The sequence below is a fragment of the Akebia trifoliata genome, chromosome 5, assembly GCF_017979445.1.
Source record: "Akebia trifoliata isolate Shusen 1 chromosome 5, ASM1797944v1, whole genome shotgun sequence".
Lineage (NCBI taxonomy): Eukaryota > Viridiplantae > Streptophyta > Magnoliopsida > Ranunculales > Lardizabalaceae > Akebia > Akebia trifoliata.
The window spans coordinates 34,241,829-34,264,265 of record NC_141379.1 but is presented as its reverse complement, the minus strand read 5'-3'; the positions used below and the strand labels follow the sequence as shown (position 1 = coordinate 34,264,265).

General features: G+C 36.1%; 3 protein-coding genes across 5 annotated transcripts; 1 reads left to right on the top strand and 2 right to left on the bottom strand.

The window, feature by feature from the left end:
- The first annotated feature begins 6,113 nt into the window (after window positions 1-6,113).
- Window positions 6,114-9,054, top strand: LOC147402470 (blue-light photoreceptor PHR2-like). The gene is made up of 4 exons (XM_086444144.1): window positions 6,114-7,219; window positions 7,699-7,928; window positions 8,023-8,127; window positions 8,697-9,054. The coding sequence occupies exons 1-4, from the start codon at window positions 6,254-6,256 to the stop codon at window positions 8,776-8,778; spliced, it is 1,383 nt and encodes a 460-aa protein (XP_086300270.1). The 5' UTR covers window positions 6,114-6,253; the 3' UTR covers window positions 8,779-9,054.
- A 1,783-nt stretch (window positions 9,055-10,837) lies between these two features.
- Window positions 10,838-15,059, bottom strand: LOC147402469 (large ribosomal subunit protein eL22z-like). 3 transcript variants are annotated; one of them, XM_086444143.1, is made up of 3 exons: window positions 14,919-15,059; window positions 13,321-13,572; window positions 10,838-11,167 (listed from the first exon to the last, which is right to left on the bottom strand). In XM_086444143.1, the coding sequence occupies exons 2-3, from the start codon at window positions 13,548-13,550 to the stop codon at window positions 11,023-11,025; spliced, it is 375 nt and encodes a 124-aa protein (XP_086300269.1). In that variant the 5' UTR covers window positions 13,551-13,572; window positions 14,919-15,059; the 3' UTR covers window positions 10,838-11,022. The 3 variants fall into 3 exon arrangements, with proteins under 3 accessions (XP_086300269.1, XP_086300268.1, XP_086300267.1); XM_086444142.1 differs by lacking the exon at window positions 14,919-15,059 and adding an exon at window positions 14,716-14,856; XM_086444141.1 differs by lacking the exon at window positions 14,919-15,059 and having other exon boundaries at window positions 13,321-13,679.
- LOC147402468 (UDP-glucuronic acid decarboxylase 2-like) lies at window positions 15,060-18,744 on the bottom strand. Its single transcript, XM_086444140.1, has 6 exons — window positions 18,131-18,744; window positions 17,858-18,000; window positions 17,055-17,218; window positions 16,862-16,936; window positions 16,304-16,396; window positions 15,060-15,656 (listed from the first exon to the last, which is right to left on the bottom strand). The coding sequence occupies exons 1-6, from the start codon at window positions 18,742-18,744 to the stop codon at window positions 15,423-15,425; spliced, it is 1,323 nt and encodes a 440-aa protein (XP_086300266.1). The 3' UTR covers window positions 15,060-15,422.
- Between the last annotated feature and the right edge of the window lie 3,693 nt (window positions 18,745-22,437).

Sequence of the window (22,437 nt, the reverse complement as noted above, 5' to 3'; positions counted from 1 at the left end):
TTACTGATTGAGGCAAGGCCGCCTTTTGAGTTTTGATATATCCTATCTCTCGTGATATTAAATTCTCGCGAAAAATCGGATTCCACTTGCATATATGACCTTTTGAGTTTTGATCCAATGCTACTTTGTGTAAATTAAAAAAAAATCTTATTAGCTCTCTAATGGTCCGATCGAACTCTGAAAGAAGAAAAAAAATGTACTCGTTCTATCTTCTCTCCATGAGAGAGAGAGAGAGAGAGAGAGAGTTGGTCCAAATTTAAAAATAATTTTTTCCCCTTAAAATTGGGGTGCAAGGGATTATTTGTGATTTACAAATAGTTGATCCCATAGAGTCGTGAGTTTCTAGCGCCCCCTCTGACACATGCTCCCGTAGGCCCTATGATGTGACATGGGCTAGAGCCATAATTTTTTCCCTCGGGATACACAACAACGAATCCTCATAAATATGTGTAATTCAAGGTACCGATGAAAAATATCTATGATTCTAGTACATGTCACGTCGGGGGTGTAAGAAAATAATTATTCAATCCTATAATACAAGTCACAATATTCTGACTCAAAAATTTTCACTTTGACCTGACAAGTGGATAGATTCATAAATCTTTTTCTTTGAAATGCACAAGGAAAAAGATCTACAGTTCTATGCACTTGCCATGTTGACTGAATATAGAACGAGTGAAAATTTTTGAGTCAGAATATCATCATCATAATATAATTATAAAAATATTACTTTGTATTATCCGTCATATATCATATTAGTGGACGGTATGGATCATCCTATTATAATATTGGTGAATGGTACCAATTAATTCATTTATCTTTTAAAATCAGGAATCAATCAACTTAGGTCACTTTCCATCAACAACATTTTATAATGCACGCGTTTATGTCATTGGCCCATTTAGTGGGTTCATCGACATCGACTAATTTTATTTTGCATTTAAGGTATAATGATAATTAAAAACCATACATAACTTCTGAAGAATTATTGATCTAATACCGAGATTGCTGACATTTTCTTTTTCAAAGTGACAATCTCGTTAAAAAGTTGTGAACTTGCAAGATCGTCACTTTTATAAATAGTAAGATTGTCATTTTGAAAAAAATTATATTAGAGATCTCGCTACTTTATATCAATGAGATTTTCACAATTTGAAAATGAACAATGAGAATGAGCAGGAATAGGAATTTCATCAAAAATTGATCACATTTTGAAAACTCGACCAATTCCATTAATATATATATATACGCCAAATAAGCGTCTTGCGGAGTCTTCCAACTTCCAAATGCCCAAAACCAGTGCTGAAAAATAAACTTACAAGCAAGAAAGAGCAAAGGAAGGTCTTGTCTTCAAATGTAAAATTGGCTTAATTGCAATAGGTTAAAAAATAATTTACAAGAATAAGAGTTTACTGAAGACTCTGAAGGTAACTGATTTTGGGGAGAAATATCGAAAGCTTTTCGCTAAAGGTTGAAGATGAGGGCATTCAGGTCATTTTCTATTAGTATCTCATATATGACCAGAGGACAAGAGGGTATGCCATCACTTTGAAAACACGAGGTATTCTCAAATAATCACCCAAAACCAATACTAGAGATGTTAGTAGATAAAATCTAAAATTAAATATAACATACATATTTATAAAAAAAATTAAATATAAAAATCTTAAAAAGAGTTTTCCAATGATACTAGTTTTATCCCAGATTTATGAGTATTGGATGGACCAATAACCTAATTAAATCTTCAAGTCCCATAAAATTAATCTTAGATTAAAAAAGTTGAGAACAAGAAGCAGATTTTAGATAACCATAAAGTCTCAACAAGATAAAATCTATTGTAATATTGTTCCCAAGCAAGCCTAACATAAGAGAATTCAGCTCATATTAGCTTCACACCTACATTCCTCAAAGAATCAATAAGGGCTTTCACCTTACCACGATATTTTTGTTCACTCTTCAACAAAATAGAAACTGCGGGGATGTCGTTGAGTAGTAAGCGCTCCCCAAGTATCTTCCCAATCTTTGATGCTGCAGCAATGTCCCGAGTAGATTCCATGCTTGACCTTAACACCTTCTCCTGTGAGCTTGCAGAGGAGGCTATGGTGGCAGTTGGCGAGTGGATAACTTGGGCACTCACATACTTGTTTGTAAAATGCATCTTCAAGACATACGGCTTAAGAAATTCTGCGATTCTTGGAGGTCTGATATGAGGCGGGATGACCATTGTCGCTTCCATGCAAGTAGTCCACACCATAGAATAAGAAACCAACAACAATAAAGAGAGAGAAATACACAAAGAATTGTCTCTACATCATGATAATAAGTGGGTTGTAATCAGTCAAATATGGCTCATGGGGGACATGTACTTATCAGGTAAAAAAAGGATGTACCTTGGGCATACCTCACTTATTGGATGGTTTGTGAGTTATGTTGATTTGGGTTTAGAAAGGTCGAGGTTTTGGTCACTCCTTATTTGCTCAATCGCATCATGGAAGTTCTCAATCATCGACTCTTGTTGGCTTAGTCTTCAGTAATGAACCACGTAAGTATTGTGCCTCTCGAAGATAATCGACATGGGTTTGGAAAATGCTTTAGTGGTCATGTAGTGGAGTTCTGGTTGGGAGCTAGTTCAAGCTATCGGAAACTAAAAAAAACTAATGCCAATATGCCATGAGTAAAGTTAATAAGGAGGTGGGACGGCTTCAAGAACTTTCGGGTGAGAGATTCAATGCAGACAGAGATCCAGCAGTCAAGTTTGAGGGGTACTTTCAGTGAAGCTTGTTTGGGGTGAAGCATGACTGTGAATTCAATCCAAAGTGGAGATGACGATTTAAGGAGCGGTTCTGGTGTGTGGCTTGTCCCAAATTCTTACATTTGTTGTTTGAGTGTACATTTTCCTCCACTCTTGGGAGTGTCATACCCCAGTTAAGCCTCGTGACCGATTCTCTTATATTCATGGTTCTCCCCCTCTCCAGCAGATTGGTCTTTTGGAGTAGTTGGTTGGTTAACGTTTGTGGGTTCAATTAACAACCTTGAAAGGCTAAAAGACACGAAGCAGCAAAGAGAGAGTTTAAACATGAATGTAAGCGCAGTTGGACATCTATCAACATATCGCACGAAGGGATCATTGTTGGAAGGCAGACTTATCATAGTCATTTTATCTAGAGTTGGAAATCTAGTTCTTGTGGAACTGGTGTCAGGTTCTCCATATATAGGGGGTCTGGGAAGAATCTTAGGCACATCAGAAGAATCCCACTAACATCAGAGGTTTTGGATTTTTAGTGTGGTATAAATGGGGTACTCTATAATTGAAGTTGGATCCAAGTACGAGAAGCGTCGGCTATTCGGGAGGTCATATTAAGAGGGCTCTATTTGGTAATCAATTAGGTCTTTTAAGTAAAATGTTTTGGGTTTAATTCGCTCAATCAAATAGTGGAAGTTCTTGATTGTTGACATTGATGTACAAAGCCTTAAGCGGTAAATTATGTAGGTTTATAAATACTATATTTCTCATGTGGTTCATTATTTTCTGTCTCTCAATTTGCTGCAATTTTTCACCTTGACATTCTAGTATTGTTCTATCGCATTAGCCTTTTGTTCCAACAATTGATATTAGAGCGCAGGTGAGTTAGGTCTTGATTCAGAACAAACAGAATTTAAGTGACATTATTTGGAGGGCAAGCTTTTGCAAAATTATGATAAAATGAACATTTGATCACACCTTTACCATGTGTCGCAATTATAAAGGTTACCTCGACCCATGATCGTGCCATAATAACAAACCCATTAAACGTTTACGGAAACTTTCAATTCCTTTGGCTGGTTAAAAGACTCTCCTTTGGTGCCAGCTATTAGGCTAGCTCGCTTCACGAGTAGAGGAAGTGTTGGTAATCTTTCCTCAAAGGGAGGTATTTTGTTTCAACAAAGATCTCAAAATTTCTCACCTCTATACTACAAATCAAGTCAAAATCTAAAATTGGTTCTTTGTCTCACAAATTTAATAGTGTTGTCAAATTGATTTTACCTATGTGTTCCACGCCAAATATTCGATGAAATGTTTGTTAAAATCAATTTGATATCACTAATTTTTTTATTTTTTATTTTAACTTTCAAAAAATGAAATTCAAACATCCATAAGACAGTTAGATTTCACTCATCATTAAAGCAGATCTAATAACCAAATCAAATACTAAATGATTCTATAAACAGAAGAGTCCTTATAACTAACGTTTCTTTATCAGCTGTTTCACAGTCCACACTTTTTGAAATTGAAGCAAATAAACAAAATCGATTTAAAAACTTTATTGCACACGTGGCGAACGTACAAAACATGGGCCCACAAAGACCTCTTCATCACATCGGAGAATATTTTTTGCTGTGGATCATCTAGTTGTGGGTCGGTATGTCGGGCCCACTAACCCATAACGTTTGAATGTTGAACCCGGGTCCCACACTACATCTACATATGGACCAAAGCAATGAGCCCATGATAACGGGATGATGGATCGGAGAAGTTGATGAAAGGTCCATTCTCCATAGTCCAACAGCATCAAATCAAAACCGCTTTATTTGTATCCTTGGCCCATCCTATGTCAGAAAAGATTGAAGAGTTTTGGTCCAACGAAGTTTGACACTTACGTGTTCAACAAACGACTGCGCCCAAATCAAGTTTCCTTAACAGACGTTCACCTAACTTCCTTTACAGAACTTCTATTAGCACACCAATTTTTTCTTATAATATTTTAACAAGTAAAATTAAATCAGTATCTTAAAACACAATTATAAGGCTCATAGTTCTAAAGTTTTGTGAGTGATAAATTTTCTAGTCAACTACAATTTTGTGGGGATAAATATTCTATTGAACTACAATTTTTGTGGGACCCACACCTTTATTCTTCACCCCTTCTAACTTTACTATATTCCTCTTTTACCCCCTTAACCTAATTTTTTTTTAGGAATAATAATTTTTTGACACCCGCCCTTGATGTGGCAAGTAGTAGAATCATAGATTTTTTACCCTTAGGATTCACAATTGCACTATTTTATGGGGATGTCCAATTGTGTATCCCAAGGAAAAAAAATATATGGTTGTAGCCCATGCCATGTCAAGGAACGTGTGTTAGAGGGAGAGTTAGAAAATCACGACTCTTTTTTAAATAATACCCCTCAAATTTTAATTTTTTTTCGCTTTTACCCCCATAACTCCAAAGAGGATGCCCATGTTGTAGGCATGAGTGAACTATAGTAAATTTATAAAATGTGAGAATATATGTATGTATGTATGTGGGTAGCGTTCGACAACCAATGTTAGGGAGTCAAAATTTGTCCCATGTAGCTTAAAAGTTTTGGATTTGACTTATTTTTTGTGAGGATAGATTCTATGGTGAGGAAACCATCCTTACAAAAAAATCAATGGAGCCTGAAATTTCTAACTCCATCAGAAGTGATTTACAAATTAAAGATAAAAAAATTGACGATCCACAATTCTAAACCACTTTTGATGGTGTTAAAAGTTTTGGATTGTATTAATTTTTATTGAGGATGATCTCCTCACCATAAAGATCACACTCGCAAAAATCAGCTCATTCTGAAACTTCTAACACATATAGGACAAAGGCGTTGGCTGCCAAACATAACCCTCTATATATTTAAATTTTCACCCTATAGACACTCTTCTTTCCCTTTTCAAATAAAATCATGTGGCCATACTCACATCCATACAAAGATGCCCTAGTCAACAACGACTGAATATAGGAGAGTTTTTATGGACGACGTTGTGACACATACAAGGACAATAAATGGAAAAATCTCAAAGCAAAATAAAAACCTTGTTAAATTTTATTGATCTTCAACATGTTCTTATTTGAATTTGTAGGTAAACAAGAGTTTCCTCACCCTCATACTCAAATTTCAATGAAGATTTCCCTTAATAAGGATTTTGTTTGATATTAACATTATGGATATTTAAAAAAAAAAATTTAACTATTATTTTTTGTGATGTTTTGATTCAATATAAAATAAGAGGCTTTTTTGTTTAACTTAACTGTTCCCATAGTGTTCTATGCAGTGGTGTTTTATAAGTAAAAGTTGGCGTTGCAATAGAACACTGGTTGTTCTATGACGTTGAACGTTTGGTGGTTGGTGGAAGAGGTGGACACATTTAAACAAATCGTAGAAAAGAGAGAGAGAGAGGAGAAGAAGAAGAAGAAACAGCAGCAGCAGCAGCTTATCCTCCCTCTCTAAAAACCCTAAAATGGATCCAAACCAGCAAACCCTAGAAAAACCAGAGAGCAATCTGGTAGAAGAACACCAATCTGAAATTACCATTCAACCCTCCAATCCCACAACAGTACTACAACCTCTCTTCTCCACAGCTTCAATCTCTCTCTCCCTCTCAAACATCCTCCCCACTCATCTCCTTCTCCCACCCAAACCCTCCTCCTTACTCTCCTCTCCTTCCTACAAACTCAAAATTCCGTCACAAGTCTCCCAAATCTTTCTCTCCTCATCCTCCCTTTCTCGTCCTCCCAAACCATCCATCAAATCTACCATATCGGCCTCCACACTCCAAACCCCCCTCTCCAATGGTCCCCACCGCTCCTCCGATCCATCCAACGCCGCTGCCATCCGTCGATCATCGATCGTATGGTTCCGAAATGATCTCCGTGTACTCGACAACGAATGCCTCAATTCGGCCAACAACGAGTCATTTTCCGTACTCCCTGTCTACTGTTTTGACCCTCGGGACTACACTAATGTATCCAATCATGCGACCTTCTTGATTGAATCGGTAGCCGATCTTCGACGAAACCTCCAATCTAGAGGTTCTGATCTTGTGGTTAAGATTGGGAAACCAGAGATTGTGTTGGTTGAGCTTGCAAAGGCGATTGGGGCCAATGCGGTTTATGCCCATAGAGAGATCTCGGAGAATGAGGTTCAATTGGAGGAGAAGATCGAGGTGGCGATGAAGGAAGAAGGAGTGGAAGTTAAGTATTTCTGGGGGAGTACATTGTATCATGTTGATGATTTTACGTTTAAATTAGAGGAGATGCCGATGAATTATAATGATTTTAGGGAGAAGGTACAAAGGGTAGAGGTTAGGAAGACAATGGAAGCGCCGGATCAATTGAAGGGGTTGCCTATGAGAGGGGATGTGGAGCCTGGGGAGATACCGTCATTGTCAGATCTAGGTTTCAGCCCAACTGCGAAAATGTCTCAGGTTTGTGTTCTGGTTCTTGATCTGCTATGTTTTATCTTTCATTCTAATTTTAATCATGTTTTATGTATTTACAGTAGGAATCTAGCTTCAATTTGTTCTGGGTATAATCTGGTTCAAGGTAATTTTGTTAGTGGAAGTATAAATTTGATTAGGAAAGAATAATTCTTAATGGGATGGACCCGAATAGTTTTTATATTTCTTCCTTTGTGAATTCGGATTGAGAGTAAAATGAATAAGAAAGGTGCTTAAACATGAATTTATTTCGCATTCCTCACCCAACAATACTGAATATAATAATTGTAACTTGTAACTGTGTCAAACGCATAATTACTTGGTATCCAAGCGGTTTTCATATTTGATTTCCAATATTAACAAACTTTGGCTGTTAATGAATTTTTCTTTCAAACAAAAAAATGATATAATTTTATCGTGATTAATGTATCCTCACTGAAATAATAAGGTCATTTCTTGTAACACAGGATAGAAAATCTGGTACCAATGCTTCTCTTATGGGAGGTGAAACTGAAGCACTGCAGAGGCTTAGAAAAATAGCAGCCGAATGCTGGGCACAACCACAAAACAGGAACAAGGATGGCAGCATGGCTAGCATATGTGGTGCAAATTTTGCATGCAAAATCTCACCATGGCTAACCACGGGGTGCATCTCTCCCCGTTCCATATTCGACGAGCTGAACAAATCTACCACAAGGTTTACCATACTCTTTACACTCGATCTATAATATCTTGTAGTTCATGAGATCTGTACTAGCTGTTCTTAATTGGAATTGAATTGTGATTTCTAGAATGGTTTCTTCTGCTGCCTCAACACGGAAAGATGGTGGTAGTAGCACTTCTGTCACTGGAATGAGCTGGTTGATGTCTGAATTGTTATGGAGGGATTTCTTCAGGTAAACTCTACATACCATCGAAAGCTTTTTTTCCCCCTCAAAGAGTAGGGTTTGTTCATGTTTCCTTCTCATCCAAGAGGAATTTCAGAGGTATCACATTCCTGCTTTTGTGCAATGCGTTTGATTTTGTGATGAGAAAGGCTAAGGTCCCTATCTGATATGCTAAAGAAAGCCTACTAGTTGTCATACACTATGTTTTCTGGACCATCGCTCATATCTTTAATAATTGTCCAGCCATCTGATTGGCCAATTACTGGTGTATGAGTTACTCAAGCTGAATGAGCTCCACAAGTACTAGTGTCATTGGTAGACAGTTCTGAGGATCTACTCCCTCGAGTACATTTTTTTTCCTGTTGTATGATTTCTCGTCAGTTTTCAAAATAACAGGGCTACCTACTGCATTTTCTTCATCTGTTTTTTTTTTTTTGGGGGGGGTGGCAAAAAGGTGGACTCCTCAAAGTTGCTTTGCAATGTGCGAACTAACTGAGCTATAGATCCAAGCCTTAAATTATCTGTACTTGCATTGCATTTATGCCTGTTCTCATGTTTCTCATCTGTGCTGGTTTCAGATTCATCACCAAGAAGTACAGCTCCGCCAAGAAAATGCTTGAAGGTGCTCCAGCAACAGCTTGCACAGGTGCCCTTGCTTGAGGAGAAACTCAATTGAGAAACATTTAGTGGGTGGTATCTTAGATTGTGAAGAGCAGTGGGAAATGTCGAGTTATGCATTGTCAAGTTATGATTTGGAGTAGAGTGCATTTTTTCCCTTGATTATTGGATTATCTTATTCTTGTTGACCTGATTTGTCTTCACCTTCTGATAGAATAAAGTGCTTGCAGCACATACTTCCTTTAAATAAGCCCAACACTGCCTCTTTCTATTGAAATGATGTTAGTTATTAGAAACATTTTCTTTGAAAATATTACACTTAAATCTCATTTAGAATAACTGTTGTATGAAAACTGCAATTGGGTGGTTTTGGCTTGCGTGTGGAGAAGATGTTTGAGAAATGGCATTAATCGAAGAAAAGTTTTATATGTAAGAGAAGCGATGCAGAGGAAATATGCTAATAGACTTGTCTGCAAATCCTTAGGAGGTACCCCATAGCGTTCAGCCAATGCAGGATACAACCGATGGTAACAAGGAAGGAAACATCTAGAGAGAAGCCGATGAGAACTTCTCATCGAAGACAAAGGTTAAAATTAATGTTGATTGAAATAGTGAACAGTTCCCAGACGGAATTGATTAATTTGAGCCATCTAGTCACTCAATCAAAAAGCACCAATCCTGGTTGACCCTAACTAAGTTTTTACCAAATTAGTGAGTAATTTTGGTAGGAAGATACCAAAATTTTCATTGGGACTTGGTAGGATCCTATTGAATCCACTTGAAAGGATTCGACAGAAACCTACCGAATGGGACATTGTAGGAACTCAATTGGTCCTTTTAGGTTGATTTGGTAAAATCCTACCAAATCTATGTTGGAGAATTTAATATTGACCTACCAAATGAAGTTTCTATTGATTTGATTTGATTTTTTTTTTGTTTGTTCTTTTTCACATAGAGATTCTCTAGCAACTCCTAATTAAAAGTTGAGGTTTCCACATCACAATTAACCTATCTTACACGGTATGTTTGATTGCACATGGAAAATAGGGTGGAAAATCAATTTCCATGGAAAATGATATTTTTCAAGTGTTTGATTGCACATGGAAATGGAATTCATTTTCCACCCCATTCAAAAAGTCCACTAAATCATGGATTTCACTTTCCCACCCATATGGGTGGGAAAATGAAATCCACCCATATTTTCCATCACCAATTCTTCCCTACCACCACCACCACCACCACCACAATCACCACCACTACCACCACCACCACCACCACCATCACCATCACCATTATACTAACCTCGTCATCGTCGTCATCACCATCGCCGTCACCATCGGCTCCGTCTCCGACCACCTACTATCTTTCTTCTTCTCATTCTTCTCCATCCCTCATCTCATCCGCCACCACTACCACCACATTCTCCCTCCCATCTTCCTCACTTACCTCCGTCGCCACCGTCACCGCTGCCACCGTCGTCGCCGCCACCATCGCCGTCGTGGCCGCCACCGTCGCCGTCGTCATGGCAGTCACCGTCGCTGCCACCTTCGTCGCCACATCCTCCCCCCTCCCTCTTCCTCGTCATCTTCTTCTTCCTCTCCCCCTCCTATCATCTTCTTCCTCCTTCTCCTCTTTTTCTTTTTTCTTATATTTTTCCATGATTTTATCCATGCGAAATCAAACAATGGAATTTGATTTTCCAACCCTACCTATTTTCCACAACTAATTTTCCATAGATTTCAAATTCCATGGAAAGTGACTTTCCATGCAATCAAACATACCCTAAGGGTATTGCTACTTCTACCACAAAATCTTTGTTGAAACTCTTGTCGAAACTTACGTAGATGCAAAGAAGAATGAGAGAGAGAGAGAGAGAGAGAGAGAGAGAGAGAGAGAAGAAGAAGAAGAAGGAGACCGACTAAGATTCGGTTGAGATGGTGGGTGTGGGTGTGAGAGTTTTACTCGTACGAGAAATAAAATGGGTGCAAATAGTGCGTCCCTTTTAATTAAAGGATTTAAGGTAGGGTCACTCCCAATCCTTTTTCTTAGTGAATTACTCACTCCTCCCCCTATCTATGACCTGCCCTTTTCCAGCTAAAAATAAATAAAAGAAATCAGTCTTTATATCAAAGCTCATTCCTGAACCTCATAAATGGGAAAATCAAATTCCAAGTCAAGTAGACAACAAAATTCCAAGACAACACAGTCCAAAAATGAAGAATCAATATGACCCAAAACAAGAGAATATTAAACTTGGCTAAAAAATAGTAATGGAGATCCTCGCAATCAGTCTTCCTCCTCGCCCTCATTCTCGGCAATGTTGAAGTACCGCAACTCATAAATATTCCGATCTTTGTTGGAAGAAATCACCCGAAGCCAGTCACGCACATTGTGCTTCTTCAAGTATTTCTTCGTCAAGTACTTCAAATACCTGAATAATATGCATAAAGCAAGATCACCACATGTTTCAGGCTAGATTGTACAAATGGAGAGTAATTCAACAGTATTTGAAAATCGAATAGAGCCAGAATTAACGAGTGATAGAAAAGAAAATATTAGATCACTGGAGATAAAGTAGAGCATAAACAACCGATCTCAAGAAAAATATCATAAAACTCTACGAGAACTAAGCAGATCTCCAGCTCCATCCACCAATCCTAAAACAAGCCTTCAAGTTCCTTCAACTAATTACTAACCACTTGCAAAAAAAAAAACATAATAATAATAAGAATAATGCTTAAGTGACCTCAAGATTGGACTTTACATCGCACACTCTGACATGAAAGTGTAGGGGAACCATAGATGCTTTTCCTTGAGATATGAGTCAAAAAGCATCTATGGCTCCTATCCACTTTCATGTCAAGATGTGCGATATGAGGTCCAATCTTGAGGTCACTCCAGCATGACTCTAATAATAATAATAATTCATGCAGCAATGCTGCCAAATTGAGTCTTAATAAAATTGTCCACATTTATTTAGATCTCATTATCTAGCAAGAGTCCACCTAGCAACATTTCCCCCACTCACCTCCACCTATTAAAAAATAAAACCCAGACAATTTATTTCACACAGTAAAAAAGTGAGGTGAAGAATGAGAAAAACATAATATTTTCAATAACTAAAATTTACTCAACAAATATCAGTCTACCAAATGCAAAAACAAATGCTCATTAAAGATGTGAGAATGCCCCAGAAATTTTCCATTAAGTGGGGATGCACATACTTTTTCTAACCCTTACATTTAGGGGGGGGGGGGGAAGCTACCCTGAAAACTTAATAACCAAAAACCCTCAGACATCCTATTGGGGAAAACCCCTTTTCAAGAGTAAAAAAATCACTAAATTAGTCATTTTACTGAAGAGTCTATAATACCCAAAAAGGGGGTAAATTCTCCAAACCTTTGTTATTTTAGTATTTTAGTTAAGTTCAAGTCTGATGGGAATAATATTCTACAACTAGCAACTCATTTATTTTCAAACCGATCCAATTACTATCTATTATTTATTTTTTACTAATCCTTTTTATTGGGATGCATGAAGAGTCAAATGTTTTGGCAATTCCTCATGAGAGAATGAATCAAGATAATTTAGAATCAGAGCTCTTGCACAACTTGGGTTTTAGACCATCACCTAGGCGATCTACACAAGCTTTTGATTTTCATGGAAAACACACATACCATACTACAAACACATCTGTATGCAAGCATGTGTGGAGAGTAATACTTAAATCAGAATAAGTAATTCATTCCTACAGCTCCCACCCAAATAAGTACCTAGGTCAAGTGTTTGAAACCCCACGAAGCTATAAATTTCTTGTGGCCACTCTCCAGGGTTTGGTTGACCCTCGACTTAACCTGTTGCAAGTAGGACTTTCCGAGGGAGCGGTGCTTGTGACCGCGGAATTAATCCTACCCAAAGGGTGAGGATACCCACAATATCAAAAAAGAAAATACCCCAGGCAAAAAATCATCCCCTCCTAATGCACGAAGTCATAAATTAGAACAAACTGATCTTGGTGGCCACCAAACATGAAAATATTTTGTACACAATTTGAATGTTTTAAAAATCATACAAACCGCTACCGCTGCGGGAAGACCGATAATCCATTTTTTATTTTTTACATCAAATCACTATTTATGCCAATTCCAAATATTGGGTTCAGAAACATGGATCATACTTCACCATACAACCCTAATATCTTGAGCCATATCTTCAATCCAATGCACATCTTTACCCTGTTTTGGGCATTTTTTTTTTTTCAAATCATTTTAGAGCCAAAACTGAGTTTCCACATACATTCTCACAACTATCAGTTTCCTTATACAATCAAATTCAACAAAGTAGCTTCAACATAAGATATCTTCTAAATTCATCAAACCCAAACAGATTATTTAGTGATTCCATATGTTGTGATCCAAACCCATTTTGTTAAATCCTCTTCTGATATCAACCATTCATCAAATGTGATTTTTTGTTTTTATTTTTTTATTTTTTTATTTTTTAAAGCAACATTGAACCATTTTCAAGATCTACATACCATAAAGGAAATAAAATTAATAGATACAATCGATAGATAAGAAGTACCGCTTAGAGAAGTTGGTATCAGAAGTAACGGTAATTTTGTTCTTGTCACGTGCAAGAGTAACGGCGTCACCTAGGGCACCAGCTTTACCACCAACCTTGATCCTCTCTTGGAGAAATTTCTCCAACGAAGCAATGTCCATTATCTTATCTTCAACTGGCTTCGCACAGTCGATTACGAATGTTGAAGCCTTCTTCTTCCCCTTGGGGCCGACTGCGCTGCCACGACTCATCTTCGCCTCCTCTCTTCCCCTTCTGCAAATATACAGAAAATTAGGATTTGTTGAAGCTGCCGGAGAGGAAGACAAGAGTTAGGGTTAGGGTTTATAACAGTATTGATGTACATATGCCTCCCTATAATTTATAAAAAATATCAATTTCATTCCTTAACCTTTACCTATTAAGTCTTCTTATACAACAAATGCCTCCCCATAATTCATAAACAAATATTAATTTCATTCCTTGACCTTTTACCTATTAAGACTATGTTTGGTAATATTTGAAAAGTAGAAATCAGATTTCTCCGGAGTTTCATCCAATGACCCCCATCGCTGATTTAAAATTTCTGAATTTCGATTTTGAAATCTGAAATTTAAAACGAAAATAAAATTTCTAAAGTTTGAATTTTAAAGGTGGACCACCTTCATTCAGACTTCAAAAGTGTTATCAAACACAACCTTAGTCTCATTAAAAATAAGAATTATCCTTTTTTTTTTTTTTCTCTCTGAGTCATGCTAAACTGACTCAGAAAAAATACTCAAATCTACTCAATAGACGTGAAATATGCAAAGAATCATAGATATTCTCCTCTTGATTATCATGAAATAAAAACTCTATGATTCGGTGCACAATCTACATCAGTTGAGTGAATTTGAGTATCTTTTGAGTCAATTTTGTACTTCTTTTTTATATCATGGATAAAAAATAAAAGATAGCTGCCATTGGCACTCCAATTAAAGATTGAAACACACCATTCAAACATTACAAAAGTTTGATTCAAGACCGGGAGATTTATCATTTATCACACATTGTGGAAGTCCTCCGATCTTCAGAAATCATCTCAACTTCTATGTTGATGAGTTTCTTAATTACACTTTCCTGCTCAATTTAGTTTAGACTCTACAGTAACAAAGCTAAGGCTCAATTTAGATGAGATTCATTTATCTTAAACAGTTTCACCCTTCCCTTCTAAAATTGTGTTCATGGACCCATAGTTAAATTCAACCGTTTGTCATGATTTTTGAAATTTGATAAAATCATTTCTAGTGCTCTGATGCTTCTCCTCTCTTCATCTATGTTCCCAATTAATCGTTTTGCATACATTAAAAAAAGTCAAATAAAGTTGTGATAAGAGAGTAGTAGATCTGAATTTCAACGGCTCAAGGTATGAAAATTTACATTTGCTTATTGCCGTTAATGATTGTCCAATTCCCACGATCAATGGTTTAGAGTTCAATTAAAATTTACATCTCCAACCCACAAGAATAGATATTCAAATCTCAAGGCGGCACATGCATGTAACATGAAGTCTTGACCAACTCTTGTGCCTGAAAAGAGCTTTAATAGATTCATTAATTTGAGATGCACTGTAAAAAGGTTACCACTTTCCAGTCTTTGTAGTTGCACCATCTCCCAAAGTAAATAAAGACCCAAAATGTTGAAGATGAAAACAACAGCCATGGCATGATCTTATTACTCCATTCGAACTCCGTCTAAAAACAAGCAGTCTGGTAAACAAAATGTGTTCATGGCAGCTCATAATATTTCAGTCACAAACAAACCTCACTAGTAGAGGAGAGGAAAGAAGACAACCCAACCTCTCCAAGTACTAGAAACTGCAGATTGATAATCAGTAATAATAAGCTACAAATATATTAAAGGCCTCTGTTATCACAACTACTAATTAACTCGAATGTCATTCTCAGATAAAAGAGATTGTCTAGAAAGCCAATCAAGCAGTAAGGATATTCTGATTGACACTGGGAAGGACACTTGCTGTAGGTGTTGTTGCTGCTGTGCCATTTCATTAGAGGAGAGAAGATGGGGCGGAAGAAGGTGGTGGTCTCTCCAAGCAAGGTACTAAGCCTAATTTTATTTTTTGGTTCCTAGGATGAGGTAGAGGAAATTTTAGAGGAACCACCGCCTTCATTGTGGTCTCCAAAGATGCGGCGTCGAAAATCAGAGACCATGAGAGGAAGACCCTTGCGCAGTGAAACACTAGGTTCCCAACCCAGTAGCTCTTTAGCCTTGGAGATGTCTGGCTTCCTCTTGTGTGGGTCATCCTCTGTGTTGGGTCTGAACTCTATCTTTGCATTCGAGTCTATCGTCTCCTGCACCACCTGCATCCATCCCAAATACCAAGACCCCAAATTACATTCAAAGTCAATGTCAGGTGTTTTGCTTGTTTTGAAATTTAAGTATTCGCACACACTGCACAATCCCTCAGCCAAAAAGCTTTCTAACTTATGGATTATAGGACCAATTCTTGGGAACGTCTAAAGCAGGTGTGTATCCATGTTTGGAGCAACTTATTCAGGTTTGAACCAGTCAAGTCAATCCCTCCCAAACAGGTTTAAATAAATTCAACATCCTTATTAATTTAGAATTTAGATTTCAAAAAACTATTTGTTCCTGATATATCAATAATACCAATTTAAATATAACAAAAATAAAAATGCAATTGGAACTAGTCAACTCTGGCATCACTCTGCCAAGTTGTGCCCAAAAATCATCAGCCAAGCCATGGGGAAGTCCAGATATATATTGAGAATTCACTCAAACACAATCCCATTATGACTCTGCCAAGTCAAATTGGGATCAGCTTGAAACTGAGATCTCACAAAGTAGTAATACTACCCCACTATTATTACAACAATGCACTCACATGGAATCTAAAATCTAAATAGCCTTTTGAACTGTTCTTCAATTATTCTTTAAAGAATCTCTTGGATTTTCTTTCTTTAGTTTTTAAGGGATGGGGGGTTACCTGTGCAAGTTCAAGCATTGTGAATTCACCAGGGTTACCCAGATTAAAGGGCCCCACATGCTCTCCTTCCATCAATCGTATTAGACCCTCCACCTGTAAACACCCAACATGCACCCATCATGAAAGCGAAATCCCAAGATCTAACATTGCACGCAATGAAAAACAAGAAACACAAGATTTATACGGTTGAACTAAGCCCACATTCACTATTTAATGAATAGTACCCACCAGGACCTCAATTCAAGACATCTTACCCAACACATTATCAAGTACTAATCAATGTTTAAAATCTTGTCTCTAGGCAATGTCTCAATCAAAAATCAAGAATACCTCGACTGACACAATCGACACATTCAAGTCAATTTATTTTGTTTCCAATCGCGACCCAAACCAAAATGTCTAGTTTTGAAACATTAGGACAATATTAATTAATGACACACTATTGTCATGTTCTTCCATTCAACAACACTTCTAAATAAAAACTGAAAAGCACCCATGACAACCAAAAAAAAAAAGATTATTAAAGAAAAATAGGAATTAAAAAAAAAATGTATTTACCAGATCGGAAACATATTGGAAACTCCTTGTTTGCTTCCCATCTCCATAAACTGTCATTGGTTCTTTCCTCAATGCCTACAAATATAATTATATGAATCATTAATAATATTAAAAATGTTGTTTAATTATCAATTAACAAAATAAAAGTTAGAATTTTTCATAAAAATAAATAATTAAAAAAATTAGAACTCACCTGAGCAACAAAATTACTGACAACGCGCCCATCGTCAATGCACATACGAGGTCCATAAGTGTTAAAGATCCTAGCTATCCTCACCTCAACCCCAGCTCCTCTGTGGTAATCCATAGTCAATGTCTCTGCAGTGCGCTTCCCCTCATCGTAACAACTCCTCACACCTGCCCACCACATCCAGCAATTTGTGTTAGATCCCAGCCACCCACGGCAGAAGATCTCCTTGTGTGTCAGATCCCGGTGTTCATGAATCATGCTCATTCAATAAGCAGACACAACTTTTAAATTAAAGAGAAAAAAATAAAAAAATTGAAACAAATAAAATACAAAATTACCCCAAATTTTCCATTACTTTAGACAAGACAAAAAGCTTTTTTTTTTCTCAATAAATGGGGACGACTATCATGTTTAGTTATTTACAAGAATTATTCTTTTTTCTATAAATAAATAAATTAAAAAAAAAAAAACATAAATAAATAAAATGAGGAATAGAAATTTTCAGTATCACTGAAGTGGGTCTTTAAGAAACAATGACTTTTGCTAAAATACGCACGTGAGGAACAGAAACCAGGTCCGAGTCCGACCGCTTCCCATTCTAAATTCTAAACCATTTTGTAAGTAAAAAAGAACCGACTTTCGCTTTTGGCTTGTGTTCTCCAGTTGCAAGTTAGATACAAGGCAGCTAATCTTACTATCGTGCGCTGAAGCGGCGCACGTTAGAACAGAGAAACAGAACTGGCAGAACCGTCAGATCTCTCTTTAACGGCAAGAAAAAGAAGGAGAAAACGGAATCTGACACTCACCGATGGGATTGACGTTTCCCCAGTAAGTCTCGACTTGTGGGTGTTGAAGAGGATCACCGTACACCTCACTGGTGCTCGTTAGCAAGAACCGCGCACCAACTCTCTTCGCTAGTCCAAGCATGTTCAGAGTACCAACCACATTCGTCTTGTAAACCCTAGAACAAGAGTCAAGGAAAAAAAACCCAAAAAAAAAAAAAAAAGAAAGAAAAAAACCAATCGAAAACTATAATAATTCTAAAATTGAAACGGAACCCATAATCGAATCAAAGAAAGGATATGATGGTCTTGACTGGATTGAACTTATAATGTACTGGTGATGCAGGGCAAGCGAGATGGTAGATCTGATCAACTTCCAACAACAAAGGCTCGACTACGTCATGGCGTATGAGTTCGAATCTAGGGTTTCCGAAATGGTGCATCAGGTTTTCTTTACTTCCAGTAAAGAAATTATCAACGACGATCACACTGTCACCTCGTCCAATCAGACGGTCCACAAGGTGGCTCCCTACGAATCCGGCCCCACCAGTAACAACGATCCGTAACCTCTTTTGTTTGAGACCCAAAGGAACCTTCCCACCAGAATTCACAGAACCGAAACGAATTCGGTAATCGGAAACGACCCGGTGAGGCAACTGAGTCGATTTGGAATGGAAGTACGAGTCGGGGATTTGGTTGTAGGTTTGGGTAAAATGAGAAGGATAAGAAGGGAGGAGAGTGAAGAAGATGGTGGCGATGATGACGCCTATGAGAACGAATAAGATTCGTTGTTCGCGAAGTATGTAGCGTATCGGGCGAGTTACAGAGAGCCATGGTTTGGGTCGCTTTGGGGAATAAATATTGGCTTGAGATTGGGTTTCATGGCCTCTGTAAATCAGCTCTGAAGCCATCTTCACTCTGTTCTTCTTCTTCTTCCTCTATCAAATCCAAACAATACGAGAGAGAGAAGTTCAGATCGATTAAAGAGGAGAAATAGAGACGAAAGCTTCAACTAGAAGGCGTGTTTGAGTACTACTTGTCTGCACATTTGCTTCTGTGCAGGAATTATAGGCGGAAGAAGGGAACCATGATTCGCTCTCCGTGTGTCTCTGTTTTGGAATTTAAGCTGACGCACTATTAAATACCACCTGATTTTCCTTATTATCACGAAAATGCCCTTCGATTGCTTTCTCAGTTTCTCTCCTCCATGTTTGGAAAATTGAATTGACGGTATTACCCTTTTATCTCTAATTCATTTGAAGAGGGATAATGTACTGTTTAATGGGTAATTTTGTAATTTTAAATTAGTGATAGTTTAACGAAATTAGGCGCGGTGTCCGTGTTGGTCATTTTGGACCTCTAGGTATACTTATATTGTAAGAAAACGTTTTATTCTTGAAGTCGTTTATCGACATAATTGATTTTTGTCCAAATCAAAAACTTTCTTTTATTGGCAACTCAAAATTATTCACTTCTTGGATGTTGACAAGCGCACAAAATCATAAATCTTTTTCTTCGGGATTCATAATGAAAAAGATCTACGATTCTATGCATTTTCCACGACGATCAATTACAGGTCGGAGCGAAAACTTTTGAGTTAAATTATCATTAATCTTTTGTTAAAAATGAGTTTCGATATATTTTTACTACATCCAATCATTTTCTATTAGGTCTTTCTCTCATTTTTTTATCTTTAATTTAATATTTTTTCTAACTAGGATTATGATCCACTTTCATTGAACATGTACAAATTATTTCAAACGACTTTCTCGTAGTTTATCGTTTATTGGAATTATTCGTATGTTTTTCAATCTAATTTAATATTTTCTGATACTTGCATCCAATCGGGGTGTATGGCTATGTCACTATTTCTAAATGGTAAATACTTGGAAATATATCCCTATTTTTTTATTCAATTATTATTCTTATTATTCTAATTTAATACAATCAAATTAGATTAAGAATAGATATATAGGAGGAGAATATAAGGCAAGAGAAAAATGAGAGAACCAAAAGATTGTAAGATGGATTATCTGTCTTCCTAAACTTTGACACAAGAAAATGGAGAAAATACCTCTTTTTTTTTGTTGAAATACTAATAATTTTTTAATATGTTCAAAACCAAATAGATATTTGTATTATGATCTGACTTTTGAAAGGAAAAAAAGTGATGAGATCTGGTCCCGTTAGATCTAAACAATTTTATTTTTTTGAACATGAAGAGATAAAGAAGCCTTTGAAATTACCAAAAATATTAGGCATACTCAATCAAATTCGTCGTAACACTCATAATGATCAATTTTTTGAAGATCCCATTGAATTTTCGAAGCTCGTAGCATCGGTCCTAATAAATTCCAATTTATTGCTTTCTCTACCCTAATGATGACCACCCATTTTTAAAGGATAAATTCTCACATTTAAGTAATGTATTAGATATATTAATATTAGGGGTGGCAATCTCTACACGACTCGAAAAAGATATGAAGTTAGTGGGTTTGAGTCATAATAGTGTCAACTGTCACGATTTTTAAATGAGTCGGGTCTGCGTTTTAGGCGTCAACCCGTTTTGACATGTTTAGTTTTTCTATCATTAACATGTAATTTTATATATATTAACAATTATTTAAGAAAAATTTAAACTGCCCATTTTTTCTAGAATTTCCTAGAACTTTTGCATAATACAAGCTTATTTTTCAAATCCTAGAAAATATAAATAGTGTTTTAAGATATTTTTAAAGTAATAAATGGTTAAACTTTAGTATGGGCAAAAAAATATTTTTTTTATTAAGTTATTTATTTATATTTATAAATTTTTACCCTATTTTTTTCATTGAAATCTAGAGGTATGTAGTGTTTGATTCCTAATACAAAATAACTATCGTGCAAATTTAAAATCTTACTTAGTAAAACTTGTATGTCTCCTGTGATAATGAAATCCATTTTGCTTAACCAATAATAATAATAATAATATTCAAAAACACTTTCCTTACTAAAGGAAGTTTTCTGGTCACATCACCTTATGGCATCCAAAAACATGCTCTAATGTCATAAGTTGTAAAGGACAAAATTATATGAACTTTAAAAAAAAATTTATTTTTCACTATTGAACTTAGTTTACTATCATGTGATATTATTTTTAGTAATGATATTTTTTTTGGGTGATGGAAATAGAACTTATTTTTTCTAATAAAGATTAGAATTTTATTAAATAGATTATATATGAATTAGGTCAGATATACCTATTTATAAATGGATTTGATTTAGATTTGATAAATTTTCTTGATACACTTATTTCAACACGACACGACACGACCCATTGCCACCCCTAATTAATACCTCATCCCATCCATCTTGAACTCTTGGTTCAAATCCTTCGTTGTTGGATGCAAGATATCCACGTTTTTGCATTTATTATGATTATTTCTTTATGAGTATTATAATCAAGATTCATTGCTAATTTTTTTTAATATATTTATATTTGATAAATATCACTGCAATGAATTGTTTCAAGACCGACCTTAATTTCTTTTATTAATCCCCATCAGAACGAGATTAACTTGATTGCTACACAATTCGACATAGATCCAAGATAGTTGGTATTCCATGATTTTGTGTGTGTGTATATATATATATAGGGAGCGGTTCAGCAGCCCCATTATGGTGCCACACATGGTGCCATGCATTTTTCAAAACATGGGTTACAAGCTTTGGAATGAGCTGATTTTTTGTGAGGATGATCTCTATGATGAGGAGATCATCCTCACCAAAAATCAGCCTATTCCAAAACTTCTAACCCCATCAAAAGTGATTTACAAAAATTGGATGGTCCACGATTCTTCAACCTGTAAACTTGGGTTAGAAGTTTCAAAATGAGCTGATTTTTTGTGAGGATGATCTCTTCACCGTAGAGATCATCCTCACAAAAAATCAGCCTATTCCAAAACTTGTAATCCCATCAAAAGTAATTTACAAAAAATGCATGGCACCATGTGTGGCACCATAAGGGGCTGTTGAACCGCTCCCATATATATATATATAAAGATTTGTAATATCGACGGTTGATTGCACATTATAATATGTCGATTGAAAATTATTAAAAAAGAAGGAAAAGAAAGTAATTTCATTATTGAGTACTAAATGTAACGATAAATTAATATTTGGTAAAGCGTGTTCTTGGAATAAAATATAAAATTTATTTCATTGATATGTCAACATGATCGTCATACATCTAGCCTCGAGTAAAACCACCAAATGGATTTTTTTCTTCAAATATTTATCATCCTTCGACGTAAATCTCCTCACTATTATTTATATGTAGCTATCGACTGAAAATAAAGAATACATAAATAGCCTAAACCTCTCCTAAGTTATAAAATGCTAATTGATTATATTTTTGGTTTAGAAATATTATAATTAATGCAAAATAAAGAATCATTGCCACATTGATGTAAAACACAAAATTGAAAATTTCTAAAAGAAACTATAAATAAAAAAGATAAATTTTCATCCTTAGATTTAAATTTTAAATTTTAAATTTAGGACTTGGGGCTAAGCAAAGTCCGAGTGGACCAACAAAGTGTTATTAACGGTGGGAGCATGACTAT